The following is a 20,085-nucleotide window of genomic DNA, read 5'->3' as shown; positions in this document are numbered from 1 at the left end:
TATTTAATAAAAACAGTGATTTAATTGAAAAATAATATATAGAGCGGTATTATTGTAATTATTCTTAAATATATAAAATAAAATTATATTTTTGGGTCAGGTCGATATTTTTCACCCTAAACCCGAATCTGACCCGACCAGACCCAAACCCGAATTTTAAAAAAAATCCGACTCGATCGGGTCGGGTTTGAGTCTCATGCCCATCCCTATGCTCAAATACTAGCTTGGGTAAATTAGAAATTCGGTTACTAAGCTTTATTTTCTTTCCTATTTCACTCATTGTATTTTAAATTTTTTTACTTTCTCACTGAAGCTCAATGCATTGGATTTTTTGGTCATTCCGTCGCTTCCTCACTAACGATATTAAAAGTGGACTTTTATATAGATTCAAAACAACATCGTTTTGGTGAGAATTTTGTTTTTTTAAAGAGGCATCGTTCTAATGTCGTTAACTATTTAACGACAGAGTGAAAAAAAAACCAATAATATCAAGTTCAGTGAGGAAATTGAAAACTTTTAAAGTTCAGTGAGTAAAATAAGAGAGAATAAAGTTTGATGATAAAATTTATAGTTTACTAATAGTTTTAGTCATTAAACTTTTAAAAATTACAAAAAATTACAGAATAATCATTAATTGATCTATTATAAAATAATAATTTTTTTTTATAAAATGGTCATTAATATCAAACTTTTATACTAAGATAATTAAAATTATCAAATATCTACCTTTATTATAATATCACAATGATTAGAAATAATCAGTTGATCTAGTGGAATGAGGTATTAGATCTCTTAAGCAAAGTCAATAGTTCGAATCCTGAGGTTTGCGAATGAAGCAAATTGAGTTGGGAGAGTAACCCTCGTCTTTGTAGTATCTGATCCAGATTAGTCAATCAATATATAAGATATTAGTTGTTTTGCCAAAAAAATAATATAACAATGATTATTTTACAATAGATAAATAAATTTAAGGATCATTCTGTATCTTTTGAAAGTTCAAGGTGAGAAAATGATTATTTATGTATAGTTAATTGACCTATAGTGTACTTTATCCATTTTATTATTTTCAAAACCAACTCTTTTTTTTCCTCCGTTTATTTTATTTTATTTTTATTTTTCTGTCTAAAATCCAAATTCTTTTTCTTTTTATCTGTTCAATTGTTTCTCTTCCTAAAAGAAACTCATCGGTGAGCGACCGGCGAGAATCCACATCTCGCCGGAATTTCGCTTTCGTTGATCGTCGGAATTTTGCAATTCTTTTTACCTCTCGGGATCGAGCTGCCGAAAGAGGGATAGAGAATTAAATTTCTTTTTTTTTTTCCAAAATTTTATTTCAAATGATTCTGTAATTATGTTTTTGTAGAAGAAAACAGAGAAAAAAAATATAAAAAAATAATTCTATCTCGTGCGGCGAGTAATGGCTTGCAATGCAGGAAAAACATGATTAGATCCCCTGCTCTATCTTCTTCTTTTAATATTGAATTGCTTGTTGCTTTCAATCCGGGTGTCATTTCATGAAACAGTTCGCGGGATTTTCAAGAGATTTGGCTCAAAAGGTAAGGCTTGGTTTCTGTTTCATTGAGGTCGGAAGCTTTTTTTAATCTCAATTTTGTAGGTTAATTTCAGAATTTAGGCATTTTTAGTGATTGAATTCCTTGATCTGATCTGCGATTATGTAGAATTTTCTTCCTTTTTATGGTTGAAGCTGAATAAATTATTTGTTTTACTTAAATTGCTTAAAAATGTCGCGGGAAAGAAAAAGAAAACTAGAATTTTAATATGGGGAATTTGATTTTTTTTAATGGGAAATTCATCTTATTTGAATGGTCGTTGGTTGTTAAGTGGCTTCATATTTGGTGGTACATATTGTATCAACTTATTTGAATTCCTTAAGAAATGCTTCGAACTTGTCAATTTTTGAAGAAAATATCCAGCTTTATATCTGATCTTCACTTCTTTTGAATATAATGTTTTTTATTTTATTAAAACATTCAAGTTAATTGACTAGGGATTGTTTTTTGTAGAATGCTTTCCGAGATAGGGGGATTAAGTCGGGCGGAATTGCGACTAGCGACTGTCGGACTTTTAGTTTTCAGTTCTTCAGATTTGTGGTGTTGAAGCCAAAGGATGCCATTTGAGATCATGGATCAAAGGAATGCAGTGGCATCATCCCACTTTTTAGAAGACACTCGTTTCCCTGCTGAGGTATTCTAGGGAACAATGATGCAACCGATTTTATAATTTGCTTTATATTTTGAGTTTATTAGATGGGTATTTATTTCTTGTTTTAGATGACATGGTAGGGTTCCTGTATGTGGTCATTTTGAATTGTGACCATTTTCTAGTCACTGTAGCAGAAAACTGTAATTCATTTCATGTTGCTTTAACATTTACTTCTGTTGGGCAGAGATAAGTTGGATTTTGGAAACCGAATACCATGTCTGATTATCAAGGTGAGAACAATGCTATGGACAGCTGAACTGCTCATACATTCTACTGTTAATCGGTTTATTTTAAATGCATTGACAGGTCCAACTGGCTGTCAGTTTCTTGTTAGTAGACTCGGATCAGAAAAGCATAACTTCTAGCTTTTGTTATAGTTAAACTTAATATATGACCAGCTCTTTCTCTTGGTTACTATGAGAAGATATGGCCCTGACTTAGGGATGTCATTTGGGATGTATTTAAGAACTGTAATTAACCTTCATGAATGAGTGAATAACGCAAATATATTACTTCCAAAATCACTTGATATACTTGGTGTCAGTCTTAGACTCTTCCGTTTTCAAATGCTGTATTCATTGTCTGAATTGACCCTCTAGAGAGATTTTCTTGGAACATGGGGTTTTTCCCTTGAGCATGTTAACCTCGATTAATTTAGTAAGTTCACTTAGTTTTCTTATTCTTTTTACCACATATGTTTCGTGTTTTGTGGAATTTTTGCTGGTGTCACATGTAGAACTTAAGAAATCATTCCTAAATCTTGAATGTTTTAAATGAAAACTTTTTTTTTTACTTCTGTTAAAAGAAACCTTGTGCATGATTTGTTTCCTGTGTGAAAAAACTTTTGGTCTTTGCAGACAAGGTCGTTAATTCATCCCCATTGGAAAAACTGTCTACCGAGCATATGGAACTCCCCCCATCAAATTTGGCAAGAGATCAAGAAGATAGGGTAACCATTGGTTGGAAGGGAATTACCAAGCTGTCTAAGGCGCATTCATGGAATTCTGTGAATCACGATCCAAAATCAATGTCAAATTTGTTTACACAACCAGCAGTGAACTTGAATAGAAACAGCACGAATGGCAATGTGATCCAGCATGAAAGTAGTCTGTTTTCAAGTTCATTCTCTGAAATATTTAAGAGAAATTGTAAGTATTTTTATCTATTTGCATCAACCTTGTGTGCATGTCAATGGGTGTCTCTACTCTCTACTAATGTGGCAACTTATTTTTGAATTTCATGCTTGCACTTTTTCTCTCCTGATTTTCTAATATCAATTTCTTATATAGTTTTTTATGTGTTGAATCTTTTGATTGATGGCAATTAATTTCCTACCATGTCATGCAAAAATTTCTGAAAAAAATTATGATATTGTTCTATTAACTAATCATTCCATTGATGTCTATATTGTTGATCTGTTCATGCACACACATGTTTTCTCTATTTCCCTTTTTATCTACTAGAGGTTCATCAAAATAGGACATTTTCTCATCTGACTGTAAACTAGGGCTAATATTGATCTTCACGCACCTAATTTTTTCTGGTTACTTGCTGCCCTTTTTAAAAAAATTTAATCTGTTATTTCCTTTGCTTTTCCCTTTATGCAGTGAGATTATTGGGGAATGATCTACCTTGTCAACATGCCGGTTCAGCTGCTTCACACCATGAGGAAGAACCTTTCAAACATATAGAAGAAGTTGAGGCACAGACTATTGGGAATCTCCTTCCTGATGAGGATGATCTCTTCTCTGGGGTGATTGATGAGTTGGGACTTAAAACCCATGCCAGTAAAGGAGATGAATTAGAAGACTTTGATCTATTCAGCAGTGGTGGAGGAATGGAGTTAGAAGGGGATGATAGTGTATCCATGGTTCCAAGGAATTCAGATCTTGTTAGTGTATTGAATAGTCAAGGGAGTTCAAATGGCTTAATTGTAGGTGAACATCCATACGGTGAACATCCTTCTAGGACACTTTTCTTTAGGAACATTAATAGCAATATCGAAGACTCGGAGTTAAAGGCTCTCTTTGAGGTTTGTGTTCCTTTCAATCTGTTACACTGTTTATTGAGACTTTTTGCGTGAAAATCCATCAATTCTAGTTTTAAAGGGTACATGTTCAAGTAATTGATTGACCAACCTGTTTTCTTCTGTCAGCAATATGGAGATATTCGAACTCTCTATGCTGCCTGCAAGCATCGTGGGTTTGTTATGGTTTCTTATTATGATATAAGGGCAGCCCAAAATGCAATGAGGGCTCTGCAAAATAAATCACTAAAGCGTAGGAAACTTGATATACATTATTCAATTCTAAAGGTTTGGCTTCAACCAATTTGTTATGGATTGTTATTGCCTACTTTTGTCGCCGTTAACCTCACTGCTGGTTCAACTTACAACCTTGTTTTGTCCAATTTGTTGATGAATCTTCATGTGATTTGTTGCTGCTTTATCTTTTATTTTCCAAACTCTTTTGGCCTCAGGAAAATCAATATGAAAAAGATGTTAACCAAGGGTCGCTGGTGGTTTTCAACCTTGATTCTTCTGTTTCAACTGATGAACTTCAACAAATATTTTGTGCTTTTGGAGAAATAAAAGAAGTAAAGGATTCGTTCAACTTCTTTTAGCTTCAAATGTTACTTATGTTTGGATGATAATGTATAAGTCATGTAAGTTAATTTGTGTGGCAGATTCGTGAAATTCCACATAAGCATGACCATAAATTCATAGAGTTTTATGATGTTAGAGCTGCTGAAGCTGCTTTTCATGCTCTGAATAGGAGTGATATTGCCGGAAAGCAGATCAAACTTGAACCAAGCCATCCATGGGGAGTTAGACGGTAATATCATAAACTGGTTCCTTTTTTCTTCACTTTCTTTTTGAAGAGTTTCCCCTCTTTCCCATTATCATGGCTCCTGAAAGTTGGAATTTTTTTTAAGCTCTACTTCCGTACTTCAATATGAATTTGGAGTTAGTAAAATCATGCTTTATCATTTTCTAGATACCTTATTTGCATTTGGTTTTATAAGTCGTATTCATTTCCTTATTTATATTTTTAAATGAAAAAAGTACTGTTTTCTATGGCCTCTATAAAATAATAATTCAAAGTTCCTTTCGCAGCTTTATGCAACAGCCCGAGTCAGAGCAAGATGAACCTAACCTATGCAAAAGCACTTTTGATGAGTTATTATCAGGCAACGGTAGTATGCTCTGCCTTTAACATCTGCAATCTTATCAATTCATCATAAACTGTTGTTTCAGAGCAAATGTTTATATTGCCTCATGGTTCCTACTTTATGATTCATTCTGACAGTTTCTCGAGGAATAACTGCATCTGGCTGCATGGATAATGGGTCTACCCAGGTAGTTGTACCTGTGAGTAAATTTGTTGAACCCCCTCGAAGTTCGAGTGTTCCAATTAACTTGGCCTCTCCAGCAATAGCGGCACCTATAGGAAAACAAATCAGCTTTCTGGAGCCTGACCACTCTCTAGATGAAGTGAAGTTTGCTAACCAAGGTGTACCAAGTTTCCATCCCCATTCCTTACCCGAGTGTCATTATAGCTTAGTCAATGGTATTTCATTCAACTCCTATAGCACCATAACAGACATGGCTAGCAGTGCCAGTCCCATGATGACCGAAGGACTTGATAATAGGCACATTCGGGGACCACGGTCAAATGGCCACCTCATGCAACCCAATGCAGGAGGTAAGCTCAGCTGATTATGGTATTCAATATTAATTAAAAAAAATGTTTTCCTGCATCTTTGTTGCACTCCTTTGTGGATTCATATGAGTTTCGTAAGTCAGTATGTTAATATATTTAAAAGGCTCATAATTTATCATGTTAAATTTTTTTGAGTAGATGTAATTCTTCTTTCTTCTTGAATTCAGTTGTTTCTTATGTTTTGAACTTCAGTATCTTAGGTTGCCTTTTCTAACTTTGTGTCACTAAAATCTCTCTAGTTATTGGGTCACCTGGAAATGGAAGCTTGCCACTTAATGGGAATCATTACTCGTGGAACAGCTCCAACTTGCGCCAGCAAGATCTGCCAAGTTCTATGGTTTGGCCAAATTCGCCATCATTTGTCAATAGCATTCATGCTAACTGCCTTCAACATATCCCTGCATATCCTAGGACTCCTGTAATGTTGAATGTAGAGTCACCTGTCCACCACCACATTGGCTCTGCGCCTCCAGTTAATTCTGCATTCTGGGACAGGCGGCATCCCTATACCGAGGAGTCTCCTGAAACTTCAGGTTTTCACCTGGGATCTCTTGGAAGCATGGGCTTTACCAGTAATTCGCTATCGCATACCTTGGAATTTGCTTCCCACAACATTTTTTCTCATGCTGGTGGAAATTGTATGGATTTGACGAAAAATGGTGGGGTACACTCTTCTCAGCAGATAGGAAACCTATTCAATGGCAGGAATCCTATGATTTCAATGCCAGCATCTGTTGATTCCCCTAATGATCATGTTAGAAGCCTTTCGCACCGTCGAAATGACTCAAATTCTAGCAACACTGATAAGAAACAATATGAACTTGATATTGACCGGATCATACGCGAGGAAGACAGCAGAACAACACTTATGATTAAAAACATACCCAACAAGTATGTGAACTGGCAAATTACAATCATTTTATTCTTTATGTCTAATGTCTTGGGTTGTTCTTTTTACTATTACAATAATTTTGTTGCAAGATATTGTATCTATTTACACTTTCTTACGCGAGGAAAATTGCAAGATGGATGATCATAAAGTTGCAGATAGTCTGTGATGATTATCAACACTTTGCCTTTAAATTCTCATCATTGCTGATAAATGGAGTAATTAATGATTGGCCATCAATTTTGAAATGTTGTTTCTATTTGACTACTTGACATATTTCTTTGGATTTTTTATTGCATGCTCTGTAACCTTTCCCTATGTTTCTTATTTCAAATTGATTATCCACTCATGGTAATTTTTGCAGATATACCTCAAAGATGCTTCTGGCAGCCATTGATGAGCACTGTCGAGGAACTTACGATTTTATTTATTTGCCAATTGACTTCAAGGTAAGTAAATTAGTTAATCAGGCATTTCCAAACCTCGACACCGTGATACATACTTGGTTGTGTTACATTTACTTGTAGTTGAATTTGTTATTAACTGTAAGTTTTACAAATAATTTTTGCAGAATAAATGCAATGTAGGGTATGCTTTCATCAACATGATTGATCCAAAACAGATCATTCCCTTCTATAAGGTTCGATAATCACACGAATATCTCTTATCTGTGCAAGTATTGTCATTTCCATGTGTGTCGTCCAGTTTTATTTTCGGGTTAAACCAATACATCTTTTCAGGCATTCAATGGCAAGAAATGGGAGAAGTTCAACAGTGAAAAGGTTGCATCTATTGCTTATGCTAGGATCCAGGGAAAGGCTGCTCTTATTACTCATTTTCAGAATTCAAGCTTGATGAATGAAGATAAACATTGCCGCCCTATTCTCTTTCATACTAATGGCCCGAATGCTGGTGATCAGGTAGGTTATCTCGACACCATGAATAAGCTCAATGCGATTTTTCTTTTCGTTCTTGTTTCCCGAAACTTATTGTTTTTTTTTACTTGTGTGGCATACCCTATTCTTGTATCTGTAATAGAGAAGGATGTTTTGAGTATGTAACTCCTTTTTTTTGTAGGAGCCCTTTCCTATGGGTATCAATATTCGACCAAGACCAAGGAGACCTCGAACCATTGGTAACGACAAGAACCACCGGCATGGTAGTTCTTCAACTTTATCTAACATGGAGGAGTTTTCCAATGGGGTCGACTCATTGACGGGTTCTTCCAAAGACTCTGATTGAACAGTGTGCTTATCCATCTCTAACTTCCCAAGTTCCAAGTATCTGAACCTTTTTTTTCAGTAGAAACTACTGTATTTTGATGGTGGCCCGATGACTCTTTTTTTGACATAGAGAATCAGTTCCGGGAACCAAGATGTATAATCGATACTAAATGTAACACCCCTAACCCATACCCGACCCGGATATGAGTCAGAGATACTACATTGACTTTAAAACACAACTCTTAATAAATAATAGTAAAACATTTGTACTTGTATTAAGAAAATACAATAATATACATACTGTAATATAAGTTTATCAAAATATTCAGAGCATACACAACTTAACCCTTTAATTACATGCCAACTGTCATTTACATAACAAAATGACCTACTGATTAAGTTGCTTCTGATCTGATGGTTGCAGGAGTAATACTGTCAAGCTGCTTCACCTGTCTCTTCTATTTTTCCTCGGATCCTACGTGTGAAACACTCACACGCTAAGTCATCGACTTAGTGAGGCAATAATAATAAGGCAATGTAATGTAATCCAAAATGTCAGGATCATATGATATGAGATGCAAACATGTACTTAATCAATATAGTATACTTCATCAATATCCATACCTGTAAGCGTATGACTGTAACATTCATTATTCTGTATTAATTAAGTTTATTGGCCCATGATAGCATATTGAGAACCTAAGGTATTTGAGTAATGTGAGGTTGTGCACTATGCTGTCACCACAGCTCGTATAAATGCACCGAAGTGCCCGTAGAATTGCACCGAAGTGCCCGTAGAATTGCACCGAAGTGCCCGTAGAATTATGTCCATAAGGACCACATAGAATTCCTTAAGAATCATATACATATACTATGGATCAAGTATGTGTCTTTCAAGACTTCACACAGGTTCTAAAGGATATACATATGTCCTAAAGAACCGAGTATACCCTCTACCCTTGGCATGCCAACTATACCTATAGTTCTCATCTACATAACATGGGCTTATACATTTCCCGTAGTTCATATCGCGTAGACATAGTATTTCCATACCTTTAACACATAGGCATATCATTTACATACCTTTATCACATAGTGCATATAACTTTTTCTGCATATTCATGTCATGTAATACATATAATATGAATTCATGTCATGTAATACATTTAATACAAATTCATGTCATGTATCATAATATGAAATGTAATCATATGTCAAAATATGGAATCTAGACTTATCACAAGTCTAGAACTGAATATACTACTATATTCATGCTATGCATATGCACTCACCTATACTTCTTTGCCTTTTCCTCGATCGATTCTACTTGTAGATTGTTCCCGAACTCGAGTAGGCTCGGTATCTACATAAACATAATTTTTAAGATGATCATCAGATGTCTATGTCTTGCAATTAAGCTTTAATAGCTTACTAATTTAAAGAATTTATAGCTTAGTCTTGCTTTCTTTTCTTTCTTCTTCTTTTTCTCATGGGGGAATCGGTTCCCCCCCCTGGGGGTATCGATTCCCCTCAAGCAATCTGGAATTTCATATACGATGAGGGGGTATCGGTTCCCCCCCTGGGGGTACCGATTCCCCTCTAGCATTCTGGAAATTCATTTCATTGAGGGGGTATCGGTTCCCCTTGAATGGGTACCGATTCCCCTAACCCAGAAATCCTATTTTGAGCCCGGAAATCATCTAATTTCAGCTCAAACATACTTATTTCAATCCCTTTAACACTCTTAGCTCTCATACACTTACTTAAACTAATTATTAACCATTCAATACCTCTAAAACTAAGAAAACTCCTCATCCATATAGAATTGAAGAATCTTACTCCAATTTCAACTTGTTCTAATTCCAATTCTATTACTTCATACTTCTTAATTAGCTTATTGACAAGTCAAAAATCTGATTCAAACATCAAAAACTCATTCCTATCAAGATTTCATCTAAAAACTCATTTTCCAAATCATTCTCTAAATCACTTATTTTGTTGTTTTAATGTCATATAAGGTTTCCTTTATCTTATATAACATACCAACTTTCATTTCCAATCTTAACAATCCAAGAAACTACCAAGTTCAGTTTCTTACCTATAATTGCAAGCCCACGGTTGGAGGAGGAAGAGAAGAAAGTAAGGAAGAATGAAGAAGAAATGGGAGGTTCTGGAACCTAAAATCACACGTGGTTCTCATATACCCCATAACATCTTATTTTAATTAAAATTTCCTTCCAAATGACCATTTGGTCCCTACCTTCATTTCATATTTACTAACCTTTATTTTTAAACTATATAATCATTCTACTTTAATCCCCAAATGTTGAAACTTTGCAAATTAATCACTAACCCGGCATGGAGGATGTTACAAATCTCTCCCCCTTAAGAAAATTCGTCCTCGAATTTTCATTGCACGAACAAATGAGGGTATTGATGTCGCATATCTTCTTCACGCTCCCATGTTGCTTCTTCTACTCTGTGATTTCTCCACAACACTTTGACCAAAGGAATAATCTTGTTCCTCAATTGCTTAACTTCATGTGCTAAGATTTGAATCGGTTCTTCCTCATATGTCAAGTCAGGACGAACCTCAATCTCTTCTGGTGTCACGATATGAGAAGGGTCAGATCTATATCTTCGAAGCATTGAAACGTGAAAAACATCATGTATCTTTTCCATCTCATGTGGTAAAATTAGCTGATATGCTACTGGTCCTACTCTCTTTACAATCTCATATGGTCCAATAAACCGAGGACTCAATTTTCCTTTCCGACCAAATCTCAACACCTTCTTCCACGGAGACACTTTTAAAAACACCTTATCTCCAACTTGAAATTCAATTTCTTTCCTCTTAAGATCAGAATAGGACTTTTGCCGATCAGAGGCCACTTTGAGGTTATGCTGAATTTCTCGAACTTTCTGTTCCACATCTTGAATTAAATCCGGACCAAGAACACTTCGGTCTTTGAGTTCATACCAATTTAATGGAGTACGACATTTTCTTCCATATAATGCTTCATAGGGGGCCATCTTTATACTAGACTGATAACTATTGTTGTAAGCGAACTCTGCCAGCGGTAAATACTTTTCCCATGATCCTTTAAATTCCATTACGCACGCTCTCAACATATCTTCCAATATCTGAATAGTTCTCTCTGATTGCCCATCAGTCTGAGGATGAAAAGCCGTACTGAAGTTTAAACGAGTCCCCAACGCTCCATGCAAAGATTTCCAGAATCTAGAAGTGAATCGAGGGTCCCGATCAGAGACTATGGAAACATGTACTCCATGCAATCTAATAACTTCTCTAATATACAGCTCTGCATACTTTTCCATAGAGAAATCCGTTCTAACAGGGAGGAAATGCGCTGACTTAGTTAATCGATCAACAATTACCCAGATTGATTCTCTTTTGTTCGGAGTCAAGGGTAACCCCGAAACAAAATCCATCGTAACATTTTCCCATTTCCATTGAGGAATGAACAGCGGTTGCAATAATCCTGATGGAACTTGATGCTCGGCTTTGACTTGTTGACATATCAAACACTTAGACACAAATTCTGTGATGCTTCGTTTCATCCCTAACCACCAAAATCGATCCTTCAAATCCATATACATCTTGGTTCCACCCGGGTGCATCGTTAACGGACTGCAATGAGCCTCTGTTAATATCTCCTTCTTCAAGTCGTCATTGTCGGGTATTACAATTCTTCCTTTACAATAAAGATTTCCATCTGACTTAATCTCAAAGTCTTTAATCTCTTTGTTCTTTACTTGCTCAATTCTTTTCAAACACATTTCATCTTTACCTTGCAATACTCCTATTCGTTCCAACCATGTTGGTCTAAGGGTTAATTCTGCACAAAGATCACCGTCTCCCGTTAAAGATAATCTTGCATCCATAGCTCGTAAAGCTGCAAACGTCTTTCTACTCAGAGCATCTGCTACCACATTAGCCTTTCCGGGATGATAGTCAATTATCACATCGTAATCCTTTAAGAACTCTACCCATATACGTTGCCTCAAATTCAATTCTTTTTGAGTCATCAAGTACTTCAGGCTCTTATGATCCGTATATAAGTAACAACGCTCCCCATAAAGATAATGACGCCAAATCCTGAGAGCGAATACTACAGCAGCCATTTCTAGATCATGAGTGGGGTAATTCCTTTCATGTGGTTTCAACTGTCTCGATGCGTACGCTACCACTTTTCCTTCTTGCATTAATACACACCCCAACCCGTTATGGGATGCGTCACTGTATACTACAAAATTCTTGCCAGATTCCGGTTGAACCAATATCGGAGTTTCCGTCAAAATTCTCTTTAAAGCTTCGAAGCTTTCTTTACATTCAGAAGTCCAAACAAAGGATACGTTCTTTCTCATTAGCTTTGTTAGAGGCAGCACAATCATCGAAAAATTCTTAACGAATCTTCGATAGTACCCGGCAAGTCCCAGAAAACTCCGAACTTCAGACACATTCTTAGGAACTTCCCAATCCATTATAGCTTTAACTTTCTGAGGGTCTACTCTAATCCCAACTGCCGAGATCACATGCCCCAGGAAAATTACTTCCTTTAACCAAAACTCACATTTAGACAATTTGGCATACAACTTTTTATCTCTCAAAATTTGCAAGACAATCCTCAGATGTGTGCTATGCTCTTCATGGGATTTCGAGTACACCAGTATGTCATCAATAAAGACAACAACAAACTGGTCCAAGTAGGGCTGAAAAATCCTGTTCATAAGATCCATGAAAGCAGCAGGTGCATTCGTTACTCCGAATGGCATTACGATGAATTCATAATGACCATATCTCGTTCTGAAAGCTGTCTTCGGAGTATCTTTCTCCTGGATCTTCAATTGATGATAACCCGAACGTAGATCAATCTTTGAAAATACCAAAGCTCCTTTTAGTTGATCAAACAAGTCATCAATGCGCGGAAGGGGATACTTGTTCTTGATGGTCACCTTATTGAGCTGTCGATAGTCAATGCAAAGACGCATTGATCCATCCTTCTTCTTAACAAATAACACCGGAGCTCCCCAAGGCGATACACTTGGTTGGATAAATCCCTTCTCTAGCAATTCTTGTAATTGATGCTTTAACTCTTGCAATTCTTTCGGAGCCATTCGATAAGGTGCCATTGCAATCGGAGCTGTTCCCGGCATTATTTCTATTTGGAATTCTACCTCTCTATCCGGAGGTAATCCTGGCAATTCAGCAGGAAAAACATCAGGGAACTCTCGAACTATTGGAATTTCCTCTAACTTTTTCTCTTGGGCTCTTGAATCAATCACATTTGCCAGAAAACCCTGACATCCTTGTAGCAATAATTTCTTGGCAGACATCACTGATATTACATTCGCTAACGGATTAAACTTTTCACTGTTCACACTTATCTCTATTCCGTCTGGACTTTTCAGAGTTACCTTTTTCAATCTGCAACTAACATCTCCATAATACCGGAACAACCAATCCATTCCCAGAATCACTTCAAACTCGTCAAAGGGTAATTCCATCAGATTAGCAGGGAATTCAATTCCCTGAATCTTTATGGGACACCCCTTACAAACTTTATTCACCCGGGCACTCTGGCCTAACGGAGTTGTTACCATAATCTCATTACTCGTAGCTTCTAAGGGAATCCCCAACTCCTTTACTAACTTACTTGTAATATAAGAATAATTAGAACCCGGATCAATCAGTACCAATACTAATTTATCATACAACTGAAAAGTACCTGCTATAATATCAGGGTCATCACGGTCTTCACTTGTCTTTAGGTTGTATACTCGAGCAGTGGATCGAACTTCAGGTTGAGCAGAGAATTCAGACGGGTTCCTTCCTCTGCCTCTTCCTCGTCCTCTTTGTGAGAAAGAACCAGCTCTTCCAGATGGTGCCGGCTCACCAATAATCAATGGACAATCACGGACAAAATGTCCGGCCTCTCCACATCGAAAACAAGTCCCAGCTGCCATACGACAAGTTCCATAATGGTTTTTCCCACACTACTGACACTGTCTCCCTTGACCCGGAGTAGATCTCCCAACACCAGATTCCACTAACTGCGTCTGTCTAGGTCTTGCCTGACTTGCTCCCCTAGCAGACGATGCAACTGATTCTGATCTAGCTTGTGATCGAAATCCCGAGTCTCTTCCCCTTTTTGTTGGTGTTGAACCAGAATAAGTAGTCGTCCTCTTTGATGTCTGAACTCTCGAGTCCCCAAATCTTTCATTCTGAGCCCTTTCAAGAGCTTTTGCACGATTGATCACCTCCTGGAACGAGGACAAGTTTAATACTATCAACATTTCTTTAAGTCTAGGGCGCAAGCCCTCCACGAACCACTCGCAAGCATCTTTTTCAGTAGGCACAAGCTCGGCTGCAAACCTGCTCAGCTTATTAAACTCACATTCGTACTCATACACAGAGCGGCTCATCTGGTTCAAACTCATAAATTCCTGCTTCATTTGGCGGATAAACTGATCTCCAATATACTTGCTTTTAAATTCATCTAAAAACAAAGACCAAGTCAACTGGTCGGTTGACATCCTCATGGTGACATTCGTCCACCATATCCTCGCCTGACCCCTTAATAAAGACACAGCTCTATCTAATTTCTCCACTTCGGAACAGTGGAGACCATCTAACATGATTTTCAAATCATTCAACCAAAGATCCGCTGACACCGGACCTTCCTCAGCTTCTCCCTTAAATTCGGGAGCTCCTAAACTTCTCAATTCTTTTGCTACATTAATTCTTGGAGTTAGTGGAGCAGGAGGTTGAAGACGCGTCAGAATAGCGTCTAACGTTCTGAAGAACGTATCTTGATCTTGCACAGGCACTCCTTGAGATGCCTGTTCTTCACCTTGCCTGGCCAGGGCAGGTGAATTACTGCTTTCAGCATGTCTATCTTCTCCCGCTTCACTTCGGGAGCTATTATATCCGGACATCTAATAAGAATAACCACATTATCCTATTAGCAAAACAGCATACTCATACTATACCAGATCAGAAGTTCTCACTATTTGTTGGCATGTATTCCATTTAAAGACTCCATAGACTCTGGTTTATGCCTAGAATCGGCTAAACCATAGCTCTGATACCATTAAATGTAACACCCCTAACCCATACCCGACCCGGATATGAGTCAGAGATACTACATTGACTTTAAAACACAACTCTTAATAAATAATAGTAAAACATTTGTACTTGTATTAAGAAAATACAATAATATACATACTGTAATATAAGTTTATCAAAATATTCAGAGCATACACAACTTAACCCTTTAATTACATGCCAACTGTCATTTACATAACAAAATGACCTACTGATTAAGTTGCTTCTGATCTGATGGTTGCAGGAGTAATACTGTCAAGCTGCTTCACCTGTCTCTTCTATTTTTCCTCGGATCCTACGTGTGAAACACTCACACGCTAAGTCATCGACTTAGTGAGGCAATAATAATAAGGCAATGTAATGTAATCCAAAATGTCAGGATCATATGATATGAGATGCAAACATGTACTTAATCAATATAGTATACTTCATCAATATCCATACCTGTAAGCGTATGACTGTAACATTCATTATTCTGTATTAATTAAGTTTATTGGCCCATGATAGCATATTGAGAACCTAAGGTATTTGAGTAATGTGAGGTTGTGCACTATGCTGTCACCACAGCTCGTATAAATGCACCGAAGTGCCCGTAGAATTGCACCGAAGTGCCCGTAGAATTATGTCCATAAGGACCACATAGAATTCCTTAAGAATCATATACATATACTATGGATCAAGTATGTGTCTTTCAAGACTTCACACAGGTTCCAAAGTATATACATATGTCCTAAAGAACCGAGTATACCCTCTACCCTTGGCATGCCAACTATACCTATAGTTCTCATCTACATAACATGGGCTTATACATTTCCCGTAGTTCATATCGCGTAGACATAGTATTTCCATACCTTTAACACATAGGCATATCATTTACATACCTTTATCACATAGTGCATATAACTTTTTCTGCATATTCATGTCATGTAATACATATAATATGAATTCATGTCATGTAATACATTTAATACAAATTCATGTCATGTATCATAATATGAAATGTAATCATATGTCAAAATATGGAATCTAGACTTATCACAAGTCTAGAACTGAATATACTACTATATTCATGCTATGCATATGCACTCACCTATACTTCTTTGCCTTTTCCTCGATCGATTCTACTTGTAGATTGTTCCCGAACTCGAGTAGGCTCGGTATCTACATAAACATAATTTTTAAGATGATCATCAGATGTCTATGTCTTGCAATTAAGCTTTAATAGCTTACTAATTTAAAGAATTTATAGCTTAGTCTTGCTTTCTTTTCTTTCTTCTTCTTTTTCTCATGGGGGAATCGGTTCCCCCCCCTGGGGGTATCGATTCCCCTCAAGCAATCTGGAATTTCATATACGATGAGGGGGTATCGGTTCCCCCCTGGGGGTACCGATTCCCCTCTAGCATTCTGGAAATTCATTTCATTGAGGGGGTATCGGTTCCCCTTGAATGGGTACCGATTCCCCTAACCCAGAAATCCTATTTTGAGCCCGGAAATCATCTAATTTCAGCTCAAACATACTTATTTCAATCCCTTTAACACTCTTAGCTCTCATACACTTACTTAAACTAATTATTAACCATTCAATACCTCTAAAACTAAGAAAACTCCTCATCCATATAGAATTGAAGAATCTTACTCCAATTTCAACTTGTTCTAATTCCAATTCTATTACTTCATACTTCTTAATTAGCTTATTGACAAGTCAAAAATCTGATTCAAACATCAAAAACTCATTCCTATCAAGATTTCATCTAAAAACTCATTTTCCAAATCATTCTCTAAATCACTTATTTTGTTGTTTTAATGTCATATAAGGTTTCCTTTATCTTATATAACATACCAACTTTCATTTCCAATCTTAACAATCCAAGAAACTACCAAGTTCAGTTTCTTACCTATAATTGCAAGCCCACGGTTGGAGGAGGAAGAGAAGAAAGTAAGGAAGAATGAAGAAGAAATGGGAGGTTCTGGAACCTAAAATCACACGTGGTTCTCATATACCCCATAACATCTTATTTTAATTAAAATTTCCTTCCAAATGACCATTTGGTCCCTACCTTCATTTCATATTTACTAACCTTTATTTTTAAACTATATAATCATTCTACTTTAATCCCCAAATGTTGAAACTTTGCAAATTAATCACTAACCCGACATGGAGGATGTTACACTAAACTCGACAAATTTTGTTTTTCACCGAAGCCCATTTCCAACTGTAGAGACCGGTGTAATAGTGGCTTCAAATTTTGGATAGTCTTTGACCGAAGGGGTATCGTGTTGTATGAAAGTACCCGTGCTTATGCACGACCTTAGGGATCCTTTTGTTGTTTCTGTTTTGTACCCCAGGTTACACGGATTTCGTTTTCTTGTCCTGGAGGTTTCGGAATCCGTACGATGCCTTCTTTTAGTCTATTTGTGGTGTAACTGCTCCAAGAGAGGGAGAGAGGGAGCAATGAACAACACATGACACATCTAAGTTTTCTAGTTGCGAAATTTCTCAACTTCCTTGTTAATCTTTAATGGAAATACATTTGTTCTTCTTTGGCCTCTTTTTATGTCCTCTCTTATTGCTATAGCTTGGAACATACATTTTAGATGTCTATTTTGTGGTGAATAGTTTTCATTCTTTGAGCTATTACTCGAAAATAGGAACTTGGTTCGAATAATATTGCAGAAGAGATGCACTCGGAGTCTTCGTTTATAAATACTCGATGTTTGACTTTTTTGTACGATGCATTGATATCTAGATATGATATTTACACTCGAATTCAAGTAACATGAATATTTTTTTTATTTCGATATTTGCCAGATTATATGCTTGGTAAGAGCAACAGGGGATTCAGGAGGCTTTGTCTAAAAATGAGAAGGGTGAAACTGAAGATGGCATATGCTTTCATTAGCCTAGGTAACGAGTGAAGGTCTTGAGGATACTTATGCCAAGCTTCTTCATTGTATAGACTTGTAGTTATATTGTCCCTTTTCTTCAAATGTGAGAGCTCAAATTTAACAATTTTTCCTATTGTTATTTTTCCTCCTTAAAATAAAAATAATAATATTCTATTGTTATTATTAAATGGTTACTCTTAAAATAAAATTTCGAACATAGGATTAAAATTCATTATTTATAATTAGGTTTAAGAGTCACTTTTGTTTAGGTAATAAACCTAATTTATCATTTTTGTCTCTATTATTTTTTTTTTGCGTCAATTTAGACCTTGAAGTTGTTTAGAGTGTTCATTCTAGCCCTCTAAGTATGTTGACTATTTTAACTAACATAATTGTGAGTCTTCTACGTTGGATTAAGAGATTAGGTTAAAATATTTATTAAACACAAAGACTATAACAATTTCTCAAAATTTTATGATTTATTTTAGTGAGATTAAGAGATTAAGTCAAATTTTTGGGTTTTTATTTGTTTTATTTAGTAAATATTTTAAACATTTTATTAGTTATTATTTAATAAATATCACGTCATCATCAAATCAGGTCAGTAATATTAACTGACTTGGAAATATCTGGTGTTGAAAAATGCAGAAGACTAACGGTTCTATTAGTCAAAACGGTCAATGGACTTCAACGGCTAGGATGAATACTCTAAACAACTTTGAAGGCTAAATTGACGTAAAAAATGATTGGGACAAGATTAATAAATTGAGTTTACTACGGGTTAAAAATGACCCTTAAGCCTTACAATTATTTAAACGTTTCATCAATTTTACTTAAAATTTGGGGAAAAAAATATTTTGTTCATGATTTTTCTCTTAAGTTATACTTGATTCCCGCTAAAATTTTAAACCATATTCTATGTTCATTTTAATTATTACACATCGAATTTTTAGTTTTACATGCAATCATACCAATGATTCATTAATTCATTAACATGGCAGTTTAGTGTTAACGCATGCTTATTGAAATGAACATAGAGTATACTTATTAATAATAACAACAACAATAATAATATGCCTATATTAATAAGAATAATGAAACAATTAACAAGAGATATGGTGAACCATTAATGGCAAAAAGATATACTCCATAAACGACAGTGAACGATGCACAAAACTACAAGTTAATAGAACTTAAATAAATTGATTCAAGGTATTTTACCCAAGGGCCGAGATGCAATTTACTCACAAGCAAGGTAAATCAAAGTTAGTGTTAAAACAGGACTGATGATTGCTTTTAGGCATTCAAATCTCTTCCTTCGTGTTTCAACGCCTACCTCCTTTCATTTTACAGTCACAATGTCCTAGGTATGGTTAAGGGCTCAGCCAATAGCAGTGAGTTAGGGTCAGGGATGGACCAAGGGGATGCTGAGGTCGTACTTCCTAAAGTTTTCAATTTTCTACGTAGTTTAGGTATTTTTTATATATTTTCTATCAATGATTTAATTTTACATTCTCTGAAATTTTGTAATTTCGAACTCCTAAATTAATATAACTTCCTAAGTCCGTACTCCTAAATTTTTAATATAACTTCCTAAGTCCGTACTCCTGACATAAAATCTTGTATTCATTTTATTTTTGATAAGGGAGTGGTTTCAGTAACAACAGTGAGGGTTTGAGATGAAGATTGAAGGTTGATGGTGACTGGGTGCGGTCTAAATGGTGCCTTAGAAGTTGAAGATGGTGGTTGGGGTCGAGGATTGCAAGTCGTGATTAAGGGAGGGCGAAGTATGGTTTCCTTTCATATATGTAACAATAGTACTAATTTTTGTTAAAATATGGCTACCACACACATTAAAACATGAAAATTAAAAGCATGTTCCATCAAATGTTTGGTTTAAAATGCTCCTAATTTTCCCAAAAGCATGCACACATAGTAGGATAATAACAAAGGGTCCATTCATTGGCTCAATGAAATTGGAAATAGTGAAGAACAATCTAACCTTGCGATTCA

General features: G+C 36.0%; 1 protein-coding gene across 1 annotated transcript; it reads left to right on the top strand.

Moving 5' to 3' along the window:
* Nucleotides 1–1,213: 1,213 nt before the first annotated feature.
* LOC120185002 (protein MEI2-like 1) lies at nucleotides 1,214–8,296 on the top strand. Its single transcript, XM_039189339.1, has 15 exons — nucleotides 1,214–1,556; nucleotides 2,025–2,205; nucleotides 2,408–2,453; nucleotides 3,081–3,371; nucleotides 3,831–4,255; nucleotides 4,379–4,537; nucleotides 4,702–4,818; nucleotides 4,909–5,057; nucleotides 5,339–5,418; nucleotides 5,532–5,927; nucleotides 6,185–6,836; nucleotides 7,199–7,283; nucleotides 7,406–7,474; nucleotides 7,575–7,754; nucleotides 7,912–8,296. The coding sequence occupies exons 3-15, from the start codon at nucleotides 2,438–2,440 to the stop codon at nucleotides 8,074–8,076; spliced, it is 2,784 nt and encodes a 927-aa protein (XP_039045270.1). The 5' UTR covers nucleotides 1,214–1,556; nucleotides 2,025–2,205; nucleotides 2,408–2,437; the 3' UTR covers nucleotides 8,077–8,296.
* The last annotated feature ends 11,789 nt before the right edge of the window (nucleotides 8,297–20,085 follow it).

The sequence above is a fragment of the Hibiscus syriacus genome, unplaced genomic scaffold (genome assembly GCF_006381635.1).
Source record: "Hibiscus syriacus cultivar Baekdansim isolate YM2019G1 unplaced genomic scaffold, ASM638163v2 tig00112988_pilon, whole genome shotgun sequence".
NCBI lineage: Eukaryota > Viridiplantae > Streptophyta > Magnoliopsida > Malvales > Malvaceae > Hibiscus > Hibiscus syriacus.
Note: the sequence above shows the minus strand (reverse complement) of the source record. Positions and strands in the feature narration are given on the sequence as shown.